The sequence below is a fragment of the Ictalurus punctatus genome, chromosome 13, assembly GCF_001660625.3.
Source record: "Ictalurus punctatus breed USDA103 chromosome 13, Coco_2.0, whole genome shotgun sequence".
NCBI lineage: Eukaryota > Metazoa > Chordata > Actinopteri > Siluriformes > Ictaluridae > Ictalurus > Ictalurus punctatus.
Window position 1 is genome coordinate 22,859,277 of NC_030428.2, and position 22,851 is coordinate 22,882,127.

The following is a 22,851-nucleotide window of genomic DNA, read 5'->3' on the forward strand; positions in this document are numbered from 1 at the left end:
TTTAAGCACAGAAATTTTCCCCATATATTAACTTTAAACCGTAATATTTATCTTAAACAGTACGATACACACTATATTACACGGACACGATATCTAGCGCCGATTATGTTTTATTACCATCTGCTGATCTTTATGCATTTTATGCAACTGCACAATTTAACATCGGCAGATGCTGGTAAGCCTTCGCGCAAAAATCACTTAAAATTCGCCAAAAGGGAAGTCATTTTCTCCCTAATATAACAGGAGATGAGCCAAGTGACATGTTGATCTCATCATTGATGATCTCGCATCAATAAACACCAGTGACCCAGTTCCATTAGTCACTGGTGTTTACACGCCCATGCCATAACACTTCCTCCACATGTTTGACAGATGATGTGGTATGCTTTGTATTATGAGCCCTCCATTTCCTTCTACATACTCTTCTCTTCCCATCATTCTGGTTCATCTTGGTTTCATCTGTCCAAAGAATCTTGTTCCAGACCTGGTCAGGATCTTTTAGACGTCTTCTAGCAAAGTCTAATCTGGCCTTTCTGTTCTTGAGTGTTACCAGTGGTTTGCATCTTGAGGTAAACCCTCGGTATTTAAATTCACGATGGCGTCTCTTGATTGTAGACTTTGACAACGAGATGCCTACGTCCTCCAGAGTGTTCTTGGCTTGGCTAGGCTAGATGTTGTGAAGGGGATTTTCTTCACCAAGGAAAGAACCCTGATCACCCACTTTATTTGTCTTCTGTGGTCTGACGGGCGTTTTGGTCTTGCCGAGCTCGCCAGTACATTCCTTATTTTTAGGAATGCAGCAAATTGTTAATTTGGATACTCCTAAAGTTTCTGCTCTCTCTATTATAGATCTTTTTGAGTTTTTTTTTTAGCCTAACGATGGTCTCCTTCACTTTCATGGACACCTTTTTGGACTGCACATTGAGAGCTGAACAGCTCCCATGACATTGCCAGCTACCAAATGCAAATTCAACACATGGAATCACCTCTTGACCTTTCATCTCTTTAATCGGTCATGAAAATAACGAGGAAACAGGCCACACCTGGCCATGAAACTGCTCATCAGTCAATTGTACGATTATTTTTGAGCCTGTGAAACTAGAGCTACTCTGTTAAAAAAAAAGTGTGTGTGTGTGTGTGTATATATATATATATATATATATATATATATATATATATATATATATATATATATATATATATATACACACAGATGTAGTTGTAATTCCTAAATGGTTGGTTAATTTTTTTTTTTTGTTCAAACGCTTGAACTACAGCTGAAAGTCTACACTTCAATCACATTTTAATTGCTTCCTTTCCATTGTGGTGATGTACAGAAGCAAAATTATGAAAATCGTGTCACTGTCCAAATACTAATGTACCCAATTGTATAGTGATTTTTTTTAAAGTGGTAAATTGTAAGCAGGGAAAAAAAAAAATCAATAAAACACCCACACTTGACCCTAAGGCTATAAGATTAAAAATACAGCCATCAAAATACAGCCTATGCAACAAGAGAAGGCTGGTCTGGGCAACAAGGACAAAGCTACACACATACAGTACCTCTGGGGATACAACCCAATGTTCTGTATTCTACATTACATACGTACATTACACCACCCAGAACCTTCCATTTTAAAACTATAAGCAAAAAAAATTGGGCACTGAAGGGCCACTAATTAACGCCTCACATAATAATACAAAAAAAATCAAGAATGAACAAAAATTGAGGCTCCTTTAAAGGGGGATGGGGGGGGGGGGGGGGGCACAACTTACCCACTGCCTTCAACTGAAGCCTCTTTCAGGTGTATATAACAGGCAGGAAATATGCCCTGCAAAAAAAAATATATATATATATATATATATTTCTCATCATGTCTACACCATTTCAATAGAACCGAACAAACCTGAAAACCCAAATTAAACATGAGATCTAAAACGACTCACGACAGAAACTCGAGTTCCTTGCCTAAACTAATAACTCGACTCCTCTCAGCCCCAGACCTCCTCATAAATCAGCTCACCTTTTTTGAGCGCCTCCTCAGCCGGTGTCCTCTGTACCAGCCTGCAAGACAAGATGTAATACATTACTGATATTGTAAACAGCTGTGATTGCATTATGCTGACAATGTGCATCTCATTACCGGCGACACAAACTCTCATTCCTACGCACAACAGAGCGCTCGGATTTCCCCGTATCCGGGGGATGTGTTTAATAATTCACTCCGTGACATGATCTCTGAGGCTCTGTACAAAACATTTAATGCTAATAATTTTTTTTTTTTTGCAAATAGTATGTGCTCGGGGCCCAGCATGCTTATGCACAACAATTAAATAATGCCTGGATAGAGGGAGACCGTATTTGACAAAAAAAAAAAAAAAATTAAAAAATGAATACTTTTGAGGGGAAATTATTAAGAACGTCGAGTTTTGGAAAATATGGTGGCTGCTCATGGAATATGACCGACTCCCATCTCACATGCTACGATGGAGTGAAGGCATTAGTCTCGTTGACAAAGAAATATGGCTCCATTTTCCCAGAATGCCAGTGGTGTCAAACCTGAGTGAATCCATCAGAGGCATATGAAGAGAGAGAGAGAGAGAGAGAGAGAGAGAGAGAGAGAGCGAGAGCGAGAGCGAGAGAGAGAGAGAGAAAGTGTGTGTGTGTGTAAAACTCACCTTCATACGTTTCCAGTATATGTACTGTGTCTCCAATCTGCAGTGAAAGCTCCTCCTCACCGCGAGCATCATAGTTATAAATCGCTAAAAGACAGAAAGAGAAGAATGAAATTAGGTACACATGAGGTACACTGCACCACAACACTAGCACATCACCATGAAGGCAGGCAGGATGCACAGACCTAAGCAAGTCCAGTAGGTTTTATCCTAATTCCTCTATAGAACTTCTATACACTGTAACGAAATGTTTCATTCAGACCATGGTACATGTAATGAAATAGCAAGATACACCGGGTCACAACAGTGTGAGACGAGTACAAAATGTCCAATAAATACTCAGGACAGTGCACGGTGACTAGACAGGACAACAGAAGCGTATTGGACGGGAGAACAGCAGCACATAGGGTTGACGACTCGGTGTGACCTTTCCTCTCCCTCTTTTTTTTTTTTTTTTTTTTTAAGATTTCTGCCATGCTCTGAAGTTTTTCATATCAAATGCGTTCATTAGCTGAATCGGCTCGATATAAAATATCTTCTCATTCAAGCAATAGAAGTTATTTAAGCCAAAATCCTATAGCAGTCTGACCTTTCCTAATGACCTGACCTTTCCTAATAATTAAATAATTTTAAAACCTTGAAGAAAGAACAATTTATACATACATATTATTTATCTGCTTTATTAATTCCTTAAACCCCAAATCGCAGACTGCGCTCCTCACAGTGTAATCTGTTAACTGTTCCACAAACCTGCTTAAAATCTATGGGTGACGGGGCTTCTTCTGTCTCTGTTCCTTCCCTTTGGAACGCTCTTCCTCTTGAACTTAGGGAAGATTAGACCTTTGACATTTTTAAAGCTCAATTCAAGACCTACTTTTTTAAACTTGCATTTGACTCCTGATGTCTAGTTTTTATTCCTCTTATTATTATTATTATTATTATTATTATTATTATATTGTTATTCTTATTAACTTTTATATATTTTTTTCTGTGTACTGCTTATTTTGTGCACAGCGCTCTGAGAAGCTACCTTTAGAGGCGCTCTATAAATTAAAAGTTTATTATTTTACCGATTTGTTCAAATGCACAACATTACTTAAATTAATTAATAAAGTAATTGCTGGTGAAATTTAAAAGCAGGTTAAAGAAAAGTGGATCTACTCAATTTGGCCTGTTTTTGGACTATTGGATGGCTTTTGTCACAGACCTGGCAACCCTGGACACCAGATTAGCTAATCTCATTTACAAAGGCAAATTTTTTTTAGAAATATTTAGGGATGCACCGAATGTTCGGTAACCGAAATTATTCGGCGGAAAATAGCAAAAAAAAAGTGTTTTCGGTGTTCGGCCGAATAAGTGAAAAGGCCGAATAAATTTGACCGAACAATGCCGTGTTTGATGACGCGACCAAATAGTCTGGCAACCAGAGTGAGACACGCGAATATCACGACCTCGACGAGGGGGCGTGCGCATGCACGAGCAGTGGACGCGCGCATTTGTTTCTGTTTCGGAGCATGTTTCTGCCACGTCGCGAGACGTAAGGGAGTAGAGTACGGAAGCAAGTAAAGACGTATTTATTTAAGGGCAGGAAGACAAATCCTATATCTACTATAATACAGGGACAGGGACGCGAGCGGTATATATCCCCAATATAATCAGCCGTATAGAACCCAATAGATCCATTTTTTGCACTCTTGTCAATGCACTTTTTAGTTGTAAGCTACAGAGTGTTCCATTCTTTCAGCAGTCAGTTATACGCCTAACATCGGCTATTCAAGGGGGCTCAAAGATGACCACACAAAAATATTATTATTTTACTCATTTATTTATTTAAAGTTATATTGTGCCTTGTTGGTAGCCTATGCCTGCTGGAATGAAAAAAAAATGTTCAGTGTTAAATAAATATTTTAAAATTGGAGTTTTTGTGATTGATTTTTTCTTTGAAAAGCAAGACAAAAATAGTAAAAAGCACATTTTGACTATTTAATTTATGCAGTGGTGGAAAAAAAAAAGGCAAAATAAATGGAAAAACCGTGTTCGGTATTCGGCCAAGTTTGTCTTTATATTCGGTTTCGGACAAGAATTTTCATTTCGGTGCATCCCTAGAAATACTATATATATTATATTATGCACCGAAATTTTACATTTTGTATTTGCAAGATGCTAGCTTAGAGCTGCCAAGTTAATTACTTGACTGCTGTTCTGCATATCATAATATTTAACGTTACATTATTTGGATAAAAAAATCTGTTAAACTAAAAAAATCTGTTCAATCAGATTCATTCAATTCATGAACTGAATTTAAAAAGTCTAATAACACACGTAGACAATTTTATTTTATTTTATTTTTTAAATAAATAAATAAATAAATAAATAAATAAGCTATTTGAAAATGGGGTTGTATTTTTTTTTTTTAAAAACGTTTTTTTTTAAAAACTTTCAGTTTCCGGCCAAGTGCATCCCGATTTTCCGGTTTCAACCCAGAATTTTCCTTTCAATGTATCACCATACAACAGAATTACAGTTAATATACAGTTCTGTGAAACATATTTTGGATTTCTTCTGTTCTTAGTTTTAGAAAACAAAGGTGACCCGAGTTAACACACAATACAGTTTTTGCTTGCTTATTTTTTTATTGAAGCAAACAAAAAATTAATAAATAAAAAGTTATCCAACACCTATCACCCATGTGAAAATATAAATTGTCCCCTTAATCTTAAAATCTGGTTGTGCAGCAATAACTGCAACCAAACGCTTCCGATAACTGGAGATCAGTCTTTCACTGCGCTGTGATGGAATTTTGGCTCGCTCTTCTTTGCAGAACTGCTTTAGTTCAGCCACACATGAACTGCCCATTTAAGCTCCTCCCACAGCGTCTTCATTGGTTCAAGTCGAGACTTTTACTAGGCCGCTCCTAGTAATGGCTCTCACTGTGGTTCTTTGGAGCCCCAGAGCATTTGAAACAGCTCTGTAACCCTTCGCAGACTGGTGTATTTCAATCACCTTCTTCCTCGTCATTTTAAATTTGTGTTTTAGTGTGTTACTGGGTAAGACCTTTTAACGAACTTCATGCTGTTGGTTCATGCTATTTAAGTGTTGATGTGATTGAACAGGGTTTGCAGTGATCAGGCCTGGTCGAGTCTATCCCAGCTGAAACCCATTATGAATGCAGTTTCATAGATTTGGGGAATTAGTAACTATGGGGGCAAATACATTTTCACACAGGCCCATGTGGTATTGGATAACTTTTTTTGTTTCGATAAACGACATCATTTTTACTCAGGTTGCCTGATATTTATCTTAGAGTTTGTTTTAATTCCGACACAATTTAGTATGATACACACACAAAAACAGAAGAAATCACAGGACTATAGTAAAGTGCGTAAGAGACTGATTTCAGACCAGGCTTTAGTGTTCACCCGACATATATTCCAACACAGCAGGCATGATTAATTATACACGCTAAAACAAGTTAAAAACATTAAACCATTTCCGTAGTCATGTCACTTAAATAAGCACATGTTCAGACTTCTCGATTCACTTCATTTCAAATTCCGACCCCTAGCCCCACCCCACCCCACCCCCCCCTCAGGAATACAGTGGTGGGGGGTGACTGATCAGTAGAAAAAGACTTCAGGCAGCATTTTCTCTCTACAATAAAATAAACTGGTGTGAACCTTTCAGATGAAGAGAGATGAGAATAGATGTGCAATAATACTGAGAGTAACTGATGAACTAAATAAGCAGAAAATATAACCGCATCTACAAGTTATATAGCTTTGATTCAGACCTGAATCGTGTTGCAATGAAACCGCACTAGGATTGAGCTCACTTCTCTCAGATGCTCTCAGAACTGTAGTTTGGTTCTGCACCCCAGTGTGATCGCTGTGTTCTCACCATTCACAAATGCAGTTTAAGGCAAATTTTAATCGAGCAAGCTTATAAAATAAAGGCAATCTTTTTCGTCAAACCCTTTCCTCACATTCTCAGGGAGAATGCAGCTACAGGCAGACACACTGAGCAGCTTCATGACCATAAGGTCATAAGTCTTTACTATCAAGGATAGCTGTTGAGAAGGTGGCGAAGAGCAAAACGGATATCCTTGAGACAGGCAAGTTGACTTACTAGCCAATTGGTTAGAGTCTACACTCCAACTGCTAGCCACTATTTATGACAGCTACCCTTAGGCCCTTAATTAGTGTCTGGTTTCTGACCACAGGGCAGCTGAATATTTCTGGTGGAAGACTGCAACCTAGCACTGATACTGATGGGGAATTTTTTTTGTTTTTTTTTTTAAACAAAAAATAAATAAATAAATAAAAAACACCTCACCACAACTGTTATTCCCAGCACACTCACACTAGTTTCTCTCCCTCCGATTAAGGTTTCCCTAGCTTATTACTTTCTAGGTGTACATTACTAACTATCCCCCCCAACGCAAAGCAACGACGCAGCTGTAAGGCTTGTTTTCAGCCTCCCAAGTTCTCCCGCAACACCCCATCGCTGCATTTCCTCAACCGACGTCCTATAGCCGCCCGTATCGGATTTAAACCACAGACACCCGAAGGCACGTACCAAGCCCGGCTCTCCACCACATTTCCTTCGAAACAACAAGCACGGCTCCACCTCGTACCCTGGTACAAGAACGTCTTGCATCACCCTGCCATCCATTTAGTGGAACAAACTTTCCCTGGCTATCCAGACAGTGAGTCAATCTGTCTTAAAATGAAGACTGAAGCCCCACCTCTTCAATAAACACCTGAAAGAGCTCTAATGATAAACGATGAACACTAGGACTGCTTTGCTGCTGTGCTATCTACTCTTTAAAGGGTTTAAGCCTGAGAGTATTCTTGATTCTGACCTATGTGTCCCAGCATGAGGATATGTTTCAAATGGAGACTACAAAGCACTTCTCTACATCTGCGTCGTTCTGGATAATGGTGGATGTTAAATGCTGTTAAAGTAAACGACCACCACGGGGCCACCGCTAATCTGGACCACTCATTTAGTCGGTCCGCTTTGTAATTGTAAAGTTACTACACCCTTAATCGGTGTCAGTGTCCAGTAACCACATCACTGCTAGAAGATTTAATCCAGCAGTGCCACTCTTATCATCTAACTTTACATATAAAGTGGCCGATATGGTGGGAGTAACTGTCAACGAAACGGATACACAGTAGACGTACATAATAAGGTGGTACCTTCAAGTGTGTAGAAATGTGGGTCCACTTTATTTACTCAAATTATTTTATCCCTCTCTCTAATCATCAGATTAATCATTAGAGCCCCGAGCCACCCACCCACACACACACTCACACAAGTATGATACAGCCACTGAACAGAGTATTACATCAGATGAGTGAGGACACCATTACAATAGCACTCATATAGACTAACCTTTTACCCCAGAAACACACACTTTTCTGCTTTTCTTTATTCACTCTCAGTCAGCTCTCTATAAAACGGCAGAGAACAGCAGACAGCAACCAGCTCAGTCAGCAACCACTAAAGACTTAGTTTCAAACAATAAATTCTACACCAGCGCCGTGAAGTTACAAGCAATAAATTCCAGTCAAGCGTTGGAAAATCCTCAACAAACCATCACCACCAATAACACTCCAAGTCTCACTCTTACAGAACATAAAACAGTGGCACAGAAGTCTTATTTGCAAACTCCAGACAATTAGTCAAATGTCAACAAAATGTGTAATTTCTTCAATTGCTGCACCCAAACCTAACCTTAGACACAAAAAGGAACTGCAAGTTTTATAAGAAAGGAAAAAAAAAAAAATGCAAATCAGGTTTCCTCATGGGGATCAGCCAAATGTCCCCAGAAAAACTAAAACTGTCAGACATAAGGTCCCCACCGAGATATTAATACATACCCATGACTACCTACACAGCAGGGATTCCCATCCATAGCTTATACTTGGGTGGGGCGTCCAATATAAATTGCTCAATCCGTTCAGAGAAAAAGAGCATGCGTTTCTAATTAGGCCATGACATGAACACGGCTCGGGGTCAGAGGAAGACGAAAGATGACAAGCTGAGAAGAAGTGGATAGACCTGGACAAGTTTCACAAAAGGAGCGTGATGGAGACTCTCAAAATAATCTCGCTTAGGACACACACTGTGCTCCAATTGAGATTTATATAACTAGAAGATACATATGCCAAAATAATATATATTAATAGAAATGCCATGAATGTTGTGTATTTTGTGCCTTTGAAAAAATGTCCATCTTGTGAAAACTGGAGTAGTATTTGAGCAGAAATTCATTCTGACAGCCCCATCAGGAGCGCATGTTTCAGCATGCAGGAGCCTGGAACACGGCAGTGAATAGGCTGAATCCATCACCCGCCTGAGTCCAGTGTCCAGCAGGCAACACTGAAATCTAATCAGCACAGTACACCACCTCCACCGTGTCTCCGTTCCAGCCAGGAGCCTTCATTTGCTTTTGTTCTGCTGCCGTCCTGCGTCTTACTATTTATCCCGACGCATGCAAAGAGAGTGAAGGACACGGAGACGGAAAGAGAGAGAGGAAGAGCAAGCAAGGAAACATGAACAATAGAAAAGGAAAATGACTTCAGTGTGGCACTGACAAGAAGAACACAAGAGGAAGCAAAAAAAAAAAAAAAAAAAGAAAAGAAAAAAAACTATAAAGGGTGACTGATATGGAAAAGAGCAGAGGGGACATCCCTCATGGTTCTTCAGAAAGTGCTTCGGAAAGAATTTTAAACACTCCGATATATATATATATATATAGATATATATATATATATATATATATATATATATATATATATATATATATATATATATATATATATATATATATATATATTGTCCCATATTGTGAGCCTGCACCCACTGAAGCCTCAGATTCCTCTTCTTGGTTGACCGAAGTGGAACTCAAGGTGGTCTTCCGCTGTTCCGCCTCAGGGTTGGACATCGTTTTCCATTCTGAGAAGCTTTTCTGCTCACCACGGTTGGAAAGAGTGGTTATTTTTGTTACTGTAGCTTTCCAATCAGCATCAAAAAGGGCATTTCCGAAATTCACTGGACGTTTTCTGTGCAAACTCTACAGACTGTTGCATCAAGATCTTGAACTATAATATGCATGATTTTTATGCATTATGCTTAGTGAATCAATCAATCAATCAATCAATCAATCAATCAATCAGCTTACTGAAAAGTAGATGTAATTATACTGTGGTCCTAATGGGCTTTAAAATGCTCACATTCCTTGCTCAGTTATACCGTTTATTACCATATATTAAGATTAACAAATTGCATTATATGAAACAGACTAGGATTGTATAAAAGCAAAAAAATATTTGAGCTTATGGAATAAGAAGATTCTATCTGTGTTTGGCCTAAGTTCAAAAATCTACTTTCTATTCGTTTTAGAAAGATTTTGAATGTAAATCTAAACTAACAGAAAATGAAGATTTGAACTTTTAGGTTCTGATGTCAAAACTTTTTTATTATTCAGACATGACCTTATAATACGCAGGTCACGATATTAGTACATAATATCAAGCTCACGCTGCTGTTCATAAACCTCTAAAAGTGGCCATATGATGTAATATACCTCAGGAAGACAAACAGGCACTGTTCACCTGCACTACGGATAGAAAAGGATCTTGCGTAATTAGCCGCAAGTGCTCAGCTTACTTACACACGCGCCCAGACACTCGCAGCTACCTCATATTAGCTCAGCTCAATAGTGATGTGATTAGAATTAAAAGTGAGGCTGGCAAAGAGGCTAATATCCTGCTCTAATCCATGTGCATATATGTGCAACAGGTTATTGAGGAGGAAAAGATGGGGTGGGGAGAGAGGGGGGGGGGGGCACAAAGAGAAAGCAGAGAATGAGATAAAACGTTCACCACCAACCGAGAAAATCAGAGAGGAATAAAAGAGGGCACAGACAATGAGTCTTAGGAAGAGAGTGGGAGAATGTGTGTGTGGTAGTTTGGCAGTATGAAGAGCTCCCTGAAGCCTCGCAGCTCTCGAGAGGCACTGTGCTGCCCAGTCTCCACATAGAAAAGCACCATTTCACCCGCCACGCTGGCTCTGAATGAACAGAGCGCACTGAGAAGCCTGCAGGAATGACCTAGAGAAGGATTCCCTGTGGCAGCGCGGTCTATTAGCCTGTCTCTCGATCTCTCTTAGGCGCTGTTTACTCTAGTGCGTTTTCGTTTTAAAACGCATAACTTGTGCTACAGTTTCGCCCGTCGTCTACACTACTCCAGCATTTTCGATCCTCGAAAAAACGGAGACTTCTGGAAACGCAAAAGACGCCCCATTTTAGTTTGAAAACTCCAGACTCGCGTTTCGGTGTAAACAGACCAAAAGGAAGACTTTTGAAAACGAAGGCGTGGCTTCACCCACATTCGCTCCCTGATTGGGTCTTCCTGATCATTGTGTATCCTTCCCTGATCCATGACCGTTACGTTACCTCGCTCGTCTACACAACAACACAGAGACCGAACCGCAAGCTTTGCTGGCATTGTTGTCATTCCTAGCAGCCATTGTGCAGTTAAATTCTGTATTTTATAATACTGCAGCTGCCTACATGCGCAAGAGGCGAGCTATGATTAGAGCGATCGGCATAAGCAACACGTGCAACCCCGGTTTGCTGTGCCTGTCAGTGGCTAGCAACCAACTTCCTGTCTACACTTGTACGCGCATGCCCAGTGTGCATCAATGGTCATGTGACATGTGTATTCGGTCGTGTAGTGTGGACGGAGATCGTTTCTGAAACACAGCGGAAACGCCAGCGTGGACGAGGATCGTTTTCATTTTAAAACGAAAACGCACTAGCGTAAACAGGGCCTTATTCTTTTTACACACGCGCACACACACACACACACCCACACACACACACACCAGGAGGCTCAGTCATTGGTCATAACACTCCAAGAAGGCCACGGAAAATCTCCAATAAGCCAAACTCACACACTGAATGACCCCTGCTGGTTCAGAGAGAAACACTATCAGAATCCACTTACAGCTTTGTAAAGGCTGGACATCACCTCTCAATCACAGAAATAATGGGAAATAGTGTCAAAGAGTAATAAAACTCAATCCTACAACCTGGACAGCCTGTAATAGAAATACTCACTCCTGAAAAAGAGACAGAATTATTTTTTTATGAAACAATGTAATTCTAAATTCAATACATGCAGACCTAGTTCACACCCTAATACACATTTCTTTCTAAAATACAATGAAAACAAAACAATAATTGCACAGAAACAACATGCATACCGCTATTTAAAGGAAGAACCAAAAGGTACCAGATTGTTACAGTATCTAATGGTGTGTATATCCATATTAACGCATCCAAGAAGTATTAATAACAGGAACAGCTTCGGTTAATGTTCCCATCTAACATCAGAATGGGGAGAAAGTGTGATCTCTGACTTTTTATTGGTGCCAGATGGGCTGGTTTGAGTATTTCAGAAACTGCTGACCTCCTGGAATTTTTCTCACGGACTACAGTCTCTAGAGTTTAAACAGAATGGTGCGAAAACATGGAGTGAGCGACAGTTCTGTGGGTGGAAACGTCTTGTTGATAAGAGAGGTCAGAGAAAATCAGACAGATTGGTTCGAGCTGCCAAGAAGTTTATAGTAACTCATGTAAGCACTCTTTACAGCCGTGGTGAGCAGAAAAGTATCTCAGTTCATCTTTTATCCAAAGCGCTTTACATGGTCTCATTCACCCATTCACACACACACACACACACACACACACCAGTGGTAGCAGAGCTGCCATGCAAGGCGCTAGCTTGCCATCGGGAGCAAATTGGGGTTCAGCGTCTTGCCCAAGGACACTTCGGTATGTGGAGTCACCCGGGCCGGGAATCGAACCGCCAACCCTACGATTAGCGGACAACCCGCTCTACCAACTGAAACCTGTGAAACCTTGACACATGACATTACCACCGCAATGCAATTTCTTCTTCACTGTCTATTTTTTTTTTTTTGGCCTGATCTGCACTGCTGATCTGACTTTTGAATTCCAAACACAGCAATTTTTTGTACAAACATACAATTTCCACAACGCACATCACGGTACATAATTTAGCCATCAAACTGTCTGCAAAACAGTAGGAAAATAAACAACAAACCCCATTAAACTGAGTTGGACGATATGTTTCTTTAAATTCCTACAAAGACAAGGAAGAATAATGTTTATTTTTTTTTAAATGTCAAAATCAACAGCATCCATTCAGTACCATTACATTAGTGATTATTAAAAACGTAAAATATACATCCCCATACCGAGGATATCTCTAAAAAGTGTATCGTGTAAATCACTTATCAGGGTATCGACATTATAACGATAAAATCGCCCAGCCCTAGCGTACTGTTGGGGCTAGCGTACTGTTGGGGCTTTATACGAATGAGCACGCCAATCGGGAGAGGACTTCACGAAGGGGAAGCGCCATAACCAAATCTGACTAAATTCGATAAAAATGGCCTCTCACAGAACGCAGTGAGAGGCTGCCAGAAAATGTGCAAGTGATCACATTAGATTTTCTGAAATGGTTTGAGCACCATTTAAGCATGGTTCTTTTTTAAACATGAAAAATCCCTACAGGAGATCAAATCATGACACTCTGGACACATGAAACGACCAAATTTAGACAGGATTTTTTTTTAAATGTTTTTTTTTTTTTTTTTAAAAAACCCAGATCTAAACACATCTGTTTGACACTCTCATAACTTTACAATTCAGACGGTTGAAATCCTACGACCTGACACACACAATGTAGAACACAAGCTTGTGACAGCGTTGGACTAGCGTTACAGACATAACAAGACAACGTAAAATGTGAAAACACGGGCCCTTGTCTGGAATTTGGAAAACTCAGACTATCAATTGCTTGGAAAAGCGCTGTTTTATATTTAAAACCTATCACACACTTTAACTGACATCAACTGCAGACACCCTGCAGCTTACATCTAACCCGACCTGTGTGACAGCAATAAGGGGGGAAAAAGGCAGCCTGTGGACAGGAACCTGCGGTTATTCCTGTTTAGTCTTTCTTCTAATGGGAGCTAATTGGAGACTACGAGGCTGAGACACAGGCTTGAGAGTTTTTAATGGCCTCTAGCAGAAACAAAAGAGCTCACTAACTTCACAGAGCGCCACAGGTCCCTGTTCCCACATTAAATCAATTCCATTCAGTAATCCATCATGTTTATCTGTACAGCTGCTCAGATAGCACTGCTGCAATTAACCTGGCATTTAACAGTACACAAAGCGAAGGAGCAACAAGGTGGGAAGCAGAGAGATGAGGATGGAGTGGACGGACGCGAGGTGAAGAGAACGTCGGCGTACGACGGACTAAAAGTGTTATTCTCGGCGAGGCAGAGAGGCGGCTGCCAGATCTCCGGCTGTGTTCTAATGAGCGTGTTCTTTTACGCTCAAACAGGCAGGCTGCGATATTACAGCTCGCTGTCAGGGACGGGGACTCCGACAGACGAGTGCTTAGACTGCTTTAGCACATAGGAAAGTCCCGCCCCGGCATTACATACAAGCTTTAACATGACCTGTATACAGAAAGATATATACAGAGCATTATTCCATTTCAGGGTAGACAGGTCTGAAGACGGTAAACCCACTGCTTCAACCCATGCTCCAAAGACTTAATTGCATCGCATCAGGAAAACAGTAAGAATGACCACATCATAAACTTCTGGGCAGCTACAAGAGTTTACAAGAGGTATCCGTCGTTCCATGAGCCGTGGGTGGGGCATCTGAGGCTGAGACTAGGTTCTGGCTAACAGACATTTCAGTGTTCTTCCCTTGCTAGTGTCTGAGCAAATTCCTAGTTTCTTCTCTGCTATGGCCTGCTCTGAATGCAGCCTGAGGAACCTGAAGACGACAATTAAAATATCTGTACACGTTCAGGCAAAGGTCTTTCATCCGCTGATAAAAAAAAGCATTCCTCTTGTGATTAAACAGAAGACTTCACATGGATAAATGTCAGTCTTGTCTATTACTTTAAAATAGGAGCAAGTTCTGATAACAATCTATATCTCTGTAGATATGTACAGCGTTTTCGTGCTTTTTTGTTGTTTTTTTTTTTTTTTTGCAGAAAGCTACTTGAATTGGCAGGATTGAGATTGCACACGATTGTTTTTGCACAGACTTTCACAGTGAAGTTCGTTGGTAAAGGAGTTCTCGTGTTCGACGCACGCGGATAACGGAGATTTTTTTTTGCGTTGTGATGGCGTCGCACAAGTCTTGGCTAAAGTCCGCAGAAAATCTATGGGAATGTTGAAAAAGTGCAAGCTCCTCCCAATATTGCAGATTTTATTTTATTTTCTGGGATCGCTAAATCACAAAGTCCTGGAGGGGAGGGACTGCCTAATGGCAAACATGTAACACCACGTGCGCACACACACACACAAAACGTATATTAATAGTGACGTGGATAAAGGCAAAGTAGGCAGTAATCTTAGAAAATCTTAGTGGGTAGAAAGAAAACCCTTAATTTTACCGTAAAACCATTAGCCTAAGACTGTTTATCGACACGGAAATGCAGAAATACACTTTGCTTTCGAAAGTTTAGGTCAAAATTCGGCACAAGTGGAAAAGTAACCACTGTACTTTTCTGTACACGTCAACACCTCTGAGAAGTTACACACCAATCTTCATGTTTCATCTCAAATGAAAAGTTTAGTGCCTGAACATATTGCTCCCAACGGCTCCGGACTGTCTGAAGAAGTACCCCCAATCCTCATCGACTGAAATAAAGGTTCTCTTCCCTCGTATATTCTTTAAGGCACAATTTGCTGCTGGTGTACACAGAAGGGAATATTATGTTCATAACTTACACAGCTAATGCTTTTACCCAGGAAAGAGAGACGGCATAAATCAGAGCGCCGAAACGATACGCTGCAAGAGGCAAATTATTGCAAACTGCATTGGTACCGGGTTTCGCTTCAGATAATGAATAGGAACCTAATTCGTTATCATCGTTTAACATCTTACAGCGAGCAAAATGAATCCCTAATACAATCGCAACGCCAGTAATATACATATTACACAATTAACAGCAATGAAGCTGTGGGCATTCGGTTGCAAATGCCACTAAAGATTAACAAAGTAAAGGAAACACGGTCTGAACGGTGATCGATTCCCGCCCAGGAGTGGCTGAGAAAATCCCCCTAGATAACTTTATCCGTGTTTCACAAGCAGAACAATCAAAGGTAGTACCGATCACATGCTATAGATTCCGGCAGGATGAGTGTGTGTGTGTGAGAGAGAGAGAGAGAGAGAGAAGAGATAATGAGGGATACGAGATGAGATATATGGTGCGGAGGGGAGGGGGATGGGGGTGTCGGAGGAAAGCAACACACCATCCTTCAAACACAGAGGGTCATGGTAATAATGAATGGAGACTGGACAGTTTTCCCAAGCTCAGGGCATTTAACGCCCACACCAGTAACAGGACTGGGCCTGCAGAGAAACAACACGTCAGCTAATGGTGTCTTCTCATTGCCAGGAGTTCCTGCAAACGAGCCAGTGAAGCCAATTTTCACCCAAATCTGAAGAAACCTTCTAGGGGGAAAAGAAAAAAAAGAAGAAAAAAAAACGCATGAGATAATGAATCGTAACAGTCTATACTTCTCAGACGTGTTTCTCGGTTATAAAGTTAGAGCCTTAGATACAGAAAAATGAATCGTCGCATAAATACGAACCATTTATTTTTAAAAAAAATAAAATAAAATTCAGAACAAAAAGGACAAATATTCAGGAATTCTTACTTAAACACGATACATTAAAGCTTTAAAATCAGATTTAGTGTAGTCGTTAGAGGATTGTGGAACGGCTCAAGCTTTGCGGGAAAGATCGTCAGGACTCTGCGATCGCTCAGGAATCGTCGGTCAGATTAGGACGAAACGAATTAACCTTGTGCGCTTCTTTGCGCGTCCAAAAACAAAATGAAGAACCACTCAAGCAGAGAGTGATGGGGAGGAATGTTCATTACTTACTGAGCTGGTATTAAGTCTTTTCTTAACCATGCATACTGCTCAATCCGCTTTAACACGCCAATCAACACACACACACACACACACGCACACACACACACACACACACACACACACACACACACACACACACACACACAAATGACAACTCCTGGGGCGTTTTCAGACCAGTAGATCTGTGCTTTGTTTCAAAACGGGGACTTAAATTGTTACAATGTTGCATTTTCTCTTGGGCTCGGTTCGCTTTCACAAGGCAACATTTCACAGCGTACCAAAATGAGTTTATTTAAGGTCACATGAGAATAAACTGTCCTCTCATTGGTCGGAGTACGCCCGTTTATGTTTTAGGGTTCAACCCATAGCGGTCATCCTTCAAGATGGACAGACAGCAGCTCTGTGTGCTTATTGTTGCTTTTTTTAAGCTGTAGTTATTATAACTGATCAGTTTGAGTGGGAATCGATGTTTCGTCGAGTGATTAAAGCTCATCTCCTTGAGATGCTCGCTAAACACATTTTAAACCTCAATGTTTTTCAAAATTTTTCTGAAATATGTTAAATCGGACCAAATTTCAATAAGGTGTTTCACCTCGTCTTTGGCCCAAGTTAAACCGCGATCCATGTTGAGAGCCGTTAGCAAAACAAACATGCTTTTTACATAACGCGGTTCCCATCATGCACTGCTATACAGGTTGGCTCGTCGGGTCGAATCGCTTCCTCACCACAAGTGAATCGTTCCAGGGTTCGGACCGCTCGGACTCGTTTGGTGCGGATCCGAGCACGACTGCCGTGTTCATATAACGTCTGACGAACCGAAACAAAGAAGAAAACACACCAGGTTCCAAAACAAACGCTCCAAACGAGGCAGGTGTGAAAACGTCCTTAATATCTCGTTTTGAATTTTTTTTTTTTTCTTTTCATTGTCTCAAACAATATTCATGAGAGAAAATGCTAAAAAGCTGTCTCATACACCAACAGCAAGACTGAAAAAGAGAATAAAAAATCAAGGCCAAAACAGCATCGGAATAAGAATGACACACACACACACACACACACACACACTCTCACAAGCCTCTGCCAAGTGACACCCCGAGTCTTTAAATCTGACAGACTGAATCTGTTCGCACTCAGTCATCATAAACAAAAGCAGCGAGCATGCACGACAGAACAGAGACAATATACAAAAGGTTCATTTCAAAGAAAATTTCCAGAAGAGAAAAATATTCTCATGTTTTATGCACTCAGACAGATAAGATACCTCCCTGAAGTTAGCGTCCAATCTAAAAAGAAATTAAGTAGAACCACTCTGTGCCAAAAGAATTTGAATTTGTGCTTGTGTGCTGCACATTAAAATGAGTAATCTCTTCTTTAAAAAAAAAAAAAGAAAAGAAAGAAAGAAAACAATATTTATACAACTTAAACTAATGAATAAATTATACAGCATAAACGCACATTAATTACACGTAGGTGTACCATATACGTGGGTAATACCTAATTTTTTTTTCCAAAACAAAGCTACTAGGTTTGTTCTTTAAAACATTAGCAAGCTGATTGTAAATTAAGTGCAATTTGATCGTCAAGAACATCATACTTGATAACAGCTTTTATTTTCACTCACCAAGCTTCATCTGTAGATATTTTCTCACCTAGAGATGATCTCATCATGCCGAGTTTTAAGCTTAGGATTTTATTTATTTATTTATTTTAAAATCAGATTACTTGAATTGTAGGAGGATGATTTAGTCTTGATATTTTCCCAGAGCACGGTTTACTGTCTGCTTTGTTTGATTGACATTATTGATCGCAAAACTTTCAGAAAACACTGATATTTTGTCATCGGCTCATTAGCACAACAGAGTAGACTAGGCTTATTGGATACCACATGGATACCAATGCCTGGTTCGGTATCAATGCATGCATAATTAAAGGTATATTTGTTTCTGGTTTGGGCAGTGGTAGCTCAGTGGTTAAGGATGTTGGACTGCTGAGCAGAAGGACACGAGATAAAATCTCAGCACTGCCAAGCTGTCACTGCTGGGCCGTACAGCAAGGCACTTAACCCTCGACTGCTCAGATGTATAAATGGAAGTCGCTCTGGATAAGGGTGTTTTCCAAATTCTATAAATGTAAATGATTCTAACGAACGCAGAACATCCCTCTTAGCCACAAACACTAAAAACTAAACAGTTCAACTTTTTTTTAAAAACGATCAATTTTACTACACCGATCAGCACAAATCTGTAGAACGCCAACGGCATGGAAGTGGTACACTGATGATCCAGTTATTTTAGGATTGAAAGGTACAGCGCTTAATAAAAAGCTTGAAAGAACGAGAAAAGCAGATGAACAATTGACACATTATGTTGTAGGGTAAGGAAAGAAATTAAAGGCCTGGCACAGACGACCCCGGTCCCTTCTCCATCACCTCTCGCTTCACTAATCTGCCAACTTTGCTCATCTCCACCCAGCAAGACACTGACAGACGACCTGAAAGATAGTGCTGACTGCACGCTGACAGACAGGAGACACTAACTCAATTTCATGCGACTCACAGAACAGAAATTAGTGACAGCATCAATGAGAACTGCTTAACACCAAGACCCTGTGCAGTCAAGCCCTCTTTTTTCTTTTAATACAAACTGCTTTCCATTCTATCAAAGTGGTATTTCATTACCAACCAAAAAAAAAGAAAAAAGAAAAAGGCATTATCTGGGTCGTATGTGGGTAAAAGCTGGTTCACACTTCCTGCCAAACAGTCTTCAGAAAATCCAAAAACAGAGACAGACAGCTAGCATTGAAAAGTTACTCTTCAAAACACAAACCTATGAAAATGCATCAAGTATAAATGAGTGAGAGCTCCTAGGAGCTTCAGTTTTGAGGAGTCTGAGGAAAAGACAGACACTGTATTGGTACCAAAATGATTACTTTCAAGTCCCCATGAAATCAAAATTGAAGTTTTGTGGCTTTTAGTGTGAATCTGTTCGCCTTAATGTTATCCATAAGATAGTGTGCTCCAACACAATGACAATTCACGTTTAAATGATATACGCATTCAAAATGTACAACCTCTCTCTACCACCAATACGGATCGACAATGTTTTATGGCATCGTTCTGCCCTTTATCAGATTTTCTGTCCAAGCAAACGTTTTGCAGAATTTCAAGTGTCCCGCACCGCAACGTTATAAAAATCCATGGTTCTGGATGTCAAGTACGGCTTAGCCTGGGCTGTGGGGTAAGTGTTGGTCGGTTGCGTAACTGCAGGCACTTTTCTCCGTTGAGTTGACATAAAGGAGCTAGCCATTTTTAAGGACTGTTACAGACTTTTCTAATGTTTGTTGCCGACTAATTTCTAACTTAGCTAACTGGAATTGGAAGTATTTTGCCAAAACCCGAGAGGATAGTATAATTCGGGATCGTCTTCCTGAGAGCAAACTTGGATTAGATCACACCAAACACTGCAGCATCCGCATTTCATTCAAACTCTTACTACAGGCTTTTTACCAAGGCCCTGGCTTTGTTTTGTTTTTTTCGTTTTTTGTTTTTATTCCCCTCCATATGAACATTTCACGTGTAAATATCTCCATCCTCACAAAAACGATTTGAAAACGGTCACAAGAACGCCAGCCAATTGGGTGAAGACTAAGCTATAAACGAACTGTTAGGTCAAATGCCTCAAGAATAATGGTGAGAGCACTCATACTGAGTGGTACAGACGGAAAAAATGGGGGAAAACGCCAACATGGCCAGAAGTTCGTTCATTCATTCGGTTTTATAATGCCGAAAAGTTCTCAAACGAAAAACGATTCATATGTGGGGACTGACGGTAACTAGTTAAGGTACAGTTTGGGTCTGATCCGAAATCTCTGTTCGCAGTGCGGTTTGTAGCGCCGGAGGGATGGATTCAAAAGCGGTACAGCGCACATCAAATTCCACCACGCAAGAGTAAAATGAAACTGTGCATACGTTCATCAGAGAAAAAATTAGACAACAAAGTCCTAGTGCATTCGTTTCACTATCAAAACGGCACTGTGCAGGCTGATGAGACATCAGGATTAAAATACATACATACATACATACATGCATGCATGCATACATGCATACATACATGCATACATACATGCATACATACATACATCCTTTTTCCAGTCCCATGAAATGGAGCGTTAAAAATTCCTCACCTTGGAGGATTTTTTTTTTTTTAATTATTATTATTATTATTATTATTATTATTATTATTATTATTCCTTTTCAGTGAACTCTAAAGCAAGTACAAATGCAAAGCTACACAACTAGGTAATTGGGCATATTAGTCATTACGTGCCTGTGTGATCAGGATAAATGTTATCAGGGTGTAAATCAAACACAAGACGCATGGCATGACCAGTTGCAAACAGGGTGTGGAAACCTCCAGCTACTGTGCAATATCGCTCTAATTTTCATATGTTCAGCAGCTCTTAGAGGCACTTGTGACAAAGAATAAACCAGATTTTAACCTACAAGTCCGGAAATATATTAGAAATATCCGTAAAGCTGCATGAGCTGCTAAGAGAAACGTTCTGGAAACTTCCTCAGCTAGACAGCAATGGAGTGGTGTGCGGTCTCTGTGCACAATCCTGCTATTGTGAGCAATAGAGGTGGTGAATAGACTCCGGTGACGCGGCCATGCCTCTGAATCATCATCCGTTGCCGTTCATTGCACAGGCACAGAAAAAGCTGTTACCAAGTAAGTAAGTAAGTAAGTAAGTAAATAAATAAATAAAACCTTGGATAATATTCATCTGATTTTAAATCCTGGCATCATCTTGATTCCAATGACAATTTCACTCAATAAATATAAACATGCTTTTTTTTTTTTTTTAAATGCATTTTTAAAAATGTTTACATCTACAGCTTACACTCCACAAACTTCAAACTTGAACGATGCTGAGCTGATGGTGACGGTACCTCACTCAGGCATCTCCTTTATTTATTCACACACAAGCCTTGTGTGTCTTTCTATCACACACGCACTGACAGCTAATGTCATGATGCTGCGCTGCTCAGGCTTCTACACACACAACCGTATGATACGGCACGATGTGCAGCCGTACACGTGCACGCGCACACAGACGCACACGGCCCTCCTCGGTGATGTCAGTGCTTGTCAAGGCCACAGAGCCGTCATTAATCTTAGTCACGCGCTCTTATCACTGACATTCTCAACGCTGCCCTGACATTTCTCAGAGCGTCAGCAGCGGACTGGTTAACCCCTTGCTATTAGTGATTGTTGTGCAAATTAGATTTAAGGGTCAACATTAGCTATGCATTTGTAAGCGTCCTGGATGAACATGAAGTTCGTTGCATAACCCTTAACTGTATGTTGTTTTCATGGCAACAATTAATATATTCTTTTTTTTTTTTTTTTTTTTTTTTTTGCATAACCCTTAACTGTATGTTGTTTTCATGGCAACAATTAATATATTCTTTTTTTTTTTTTTTTTTTTTTTTTTTTTTTTTTTTAAAATCGGTAATAATACAAAACTACAAATACAAAAAAATCCTTTAAAAAAAAAAAGGGGGCTTTAACTTTGACACGACATTAAAAAAAAAATGCCATGTCACATGACCAGGAAGTGAGGGCTCGGAAAATGTGATTAATGTTTCAAATATTTAGGCAAAACTACTTGAAGGGAAAAAATTGGAACACTACCTGAGATACGTTTACATTGATTTTTTTATCATTTAAACAAGTTTATATATTTTGAGTATTTTCTTAAATGGTAAAATGTAATTGTTGCCATATGGCAACAACACGACACTAGGCTTCTCTAATAGTATACTTACATGTTTCACATTCAAAGTAAGAAAAACTGTTGTAATTTCAGACATTTTGCAATTGCACCTTATTTTGGAAATTTTAAGTTTTAGGGGAAAGAATTAAAAAAAAAAAAACATACTTCACCCAAAACATGTTTGGATCAAATTTTTGTATTTGCTGCCTTTTTTTTTATAACTAATTCCTTTCTAGAAGCTATCACTTTTACATGCTTACTAGGTGGCACAAAAATTCTGCATGTGATACAGAATGATACTTTCCACCACTACGCATTGTTGCCAAACGGCAACAATTTACCCACCACCCTCCCGAATTTTTTTTCAAAGTGTTTTAGATATTCTTATTA

The 22,851-nt window shown here is 39.8% G+C and overlaps 1 protein-coding gene across 2 annotated transcripts in view; it reads right to left on the bottom strand.

Annotated features, from left to right (window-relative positions):
* The window catches only part of dock1 (dedicator of cytokinesis 1), a 284,293-nt gene that overhangs the window by 237,912 nt on the left and 23,530 nt on the right, over positions 1 to 22,851 (bottom strand). For both annotated transcript variants that reach the window (XM_053685217.1, XM_017483522.3), the window contains exons 2-4: positions 2,680 to 2,763; positions 2,025 to 2,065; positions 1,777 to 1,832 (exon numbers count right to left, since the gene is read on the bottom strand). In XM_053685217.1, the coding sequence (XP_053541192.1) occupies positions 1,777 to 1,832; positions 2,025 to 2,065; positions 2,680 to 2,763 (181 nt within the window). The remainder of the gene's footprint in view (positions 1 to 1,776; positions 1,833 to 2,024; positions 2,066 to 2,679; positions 2,764 to 22,851) is intronic.